The sequence below is a fragment of the Hyperolius riggenbachi genome, chromosome 8, assembly GCF_040937935.1.
Source record: "Hyperolius riggenbachi isolate aHypRig1 chromosome 8, aHypRig1.pri, whole genome shotgun sequence".
Lineage (NCBI taxonomy): Eukaryota > Metazoa > Chordata > Amphibia > Anura > Hyperoliidae > Hyperolius > Hyperolius riggenbachi.
In genome coordinates, this window is record NC_090653.1 from 294,882,101 (window position 1) to 294,884,087 (window position 1,987).

At 45.0% G+C, this 1,987-nt stretch overlaps 1 protein-coding gene across 1 annotated transcript in view; it reads right to left on the minus strand.

Annotated features, from left to right (window-relative positions):
• Nucleotides 1–602, minus strand: part of LOC137527509 (collagen alpha-1(XI) chain-like) — a 197,329-nt gene extending 196,727 nt beyond the window's left edge. Inside the window, exon 1 of the mRNA XM_068248027.1 lies at nucleotides 508–602. Coding sequence (XP_068104128.1) covers nucleotides 508–522 — 15 coding nt within the window. The 5' untranslated portion in view covers nucleotides 523–602. The remainder of the gene's footprint in view (nucleotides 1–507) is intronic.
• Nucleotides 603–1,987: the final 1,385 nt, after the last annotated feature.

A 1,987-nucleotide genomic window follows, 5' to 3' on the forward strand; every position in this document is an offset into this window, starting at 1 on the left:
CTGAATGCAAACTGATACACATGGATGCAGCTAGCCACAAGCAGACTTACATTTTTGTACAGCAGGAGATATTGGCAGCACTTCCAGGCTGCACCCGAATTGACAAAAATGTAAGTCTGTTTGTGGCTAGCTGCACAGTCCTGAGTACCCAGAATCCTCCTCTCTAAGAAGATAAAAGTCATATGTGGAGCAATAGATGGAGACAGAATGAGCAGGGTGGTCCGTGTTACACCAGAGGGCGGGCAGGAGAGGGTGGGCAGCAGAGGATGGTCCGTGTTACTATAGAAGGTGGGCAGCAGAGGATGGTCCGTGTTACTATAGAAGGTGGGCAGCAGAGGATGGTCCGTGTTACAATGGGGGGGGGGGGGGGGGCAGCGGAGGGCGAGCAGCAAAGAGAGGGCAGCAGAGGGTAGGCAGAAGAGGGTGGTGGTCCGTGTTACACCAGAGTGTGAGCAGCACAGTGTGGGCAGCTATTGCAGAGACCCCCCCCCCCATGCTCAGTCTTACCTTGGCTCCCAGCATTCCCGGAGCTCCCGGGTTACCATCCAGCCCAGGTGTGCCGTCATTTCCGGGGACTCCAGCCAGGCCTTGCGCTCCGGGGGGTCCCGGCAGCCCCTGCAGATAGGAAATCAGTAGTAAACCTTTATTTGTCACCACTTCTGTTGGGGCTACAAAATATTAGGCAACATTTTATACGCACTCAATACAGCAACACTTTCAAAATCATTCATTAAAATGAGTCACAAAAACTCTTTGTAGAATAAAACATCATTTTTGTAATGCAAAAAGAATTCTTAGCCACTCATCTCCTCTTCAGCAACCTCCTGCTGCCCCTCCCCCACCCCCCGATTTAGCCTAAAGCCACACCCCCTACCAGAGACGGACTGCCATGATAGGCTATCAATTAGCAGGGAGGTGTGGCTTCATCTAACAGAGCAATCCCTCTTCCCCTGACTATCCATGTGACAGAAGGGGGCGTGTTTTAGAATGAGTGGGGCTGAGCAGGCAGTAGGAGGACACTAAAGGTGGCCACACACCATACAATTTTTTAAATATCTGTTAAACTTAAGAATTGCAATCAATTTTTCTGACTGATTGTAACATTTTATAAATCTGACCAATGTACCACACACCTATGTTCAATCGTTCCCCAATTATGATAAAAATGATTGGAAACTGAGAAAATTGCATGGGTGTGTATATTAATAAATTGACAATCTAACACACACCGTACAATCTTTAGAAAGATTGAGGAAAAATATCTGGCATTCCGGATCGATAAAAATCGCAAAAAATGGGAAATCCGACCGGATTTTTCGGTCAAATGGAAAAAAAAAAAGCTTTAGATTTTTTTCAGGAGATCCGATCGTTTTTATCGAATTGCTGTAAAATCGGATCATTTTATTGTGTCGTGTGTGGCCACCTTAAAGAGAAACTCCGACCAAGAATTGAACTTTATCCCAATCAGTAGCTGATACCCACTTTTACATGAAAAATATAATGATTTTCACAAACAGACCATCAGGGGGCGCTGTATGACTGATTTTGTGCTGAAACCCCTCCCACAAGAGGCTCTGGTACCGTACGGTACTCTGGGCAAACTGCCACAATGTAACAATGACACACACAGGAAATGGCTGTTTATAGCTGTCTGTTAAAGAGAATCTGTATTGTTAAAATCGCACAAAAGTAAACATACCAGTGCGTTAGGGGACATCTCCTATTACCCTCTGTCACAATTTCGCTGCTCCCCGCCGCATTAAAAGTGGTTAAAAACAGTTTTAAAAAGTTTGTTTATAAACAAACAAAATGGCCACCAAAACAGGAAGTAGGTTGATGTACAGTATGTCCACACATAGAAAATACATCCATACACAAGCAGGCTGTATACAGCCTTACTTTTTAATCTCAAGAGATCATTTGTGTGTTTCTTTCCCCCTACAGCTATTTTCAACTGAAGTGTCAGGCTGTTTCTTCCTGCAGAGTG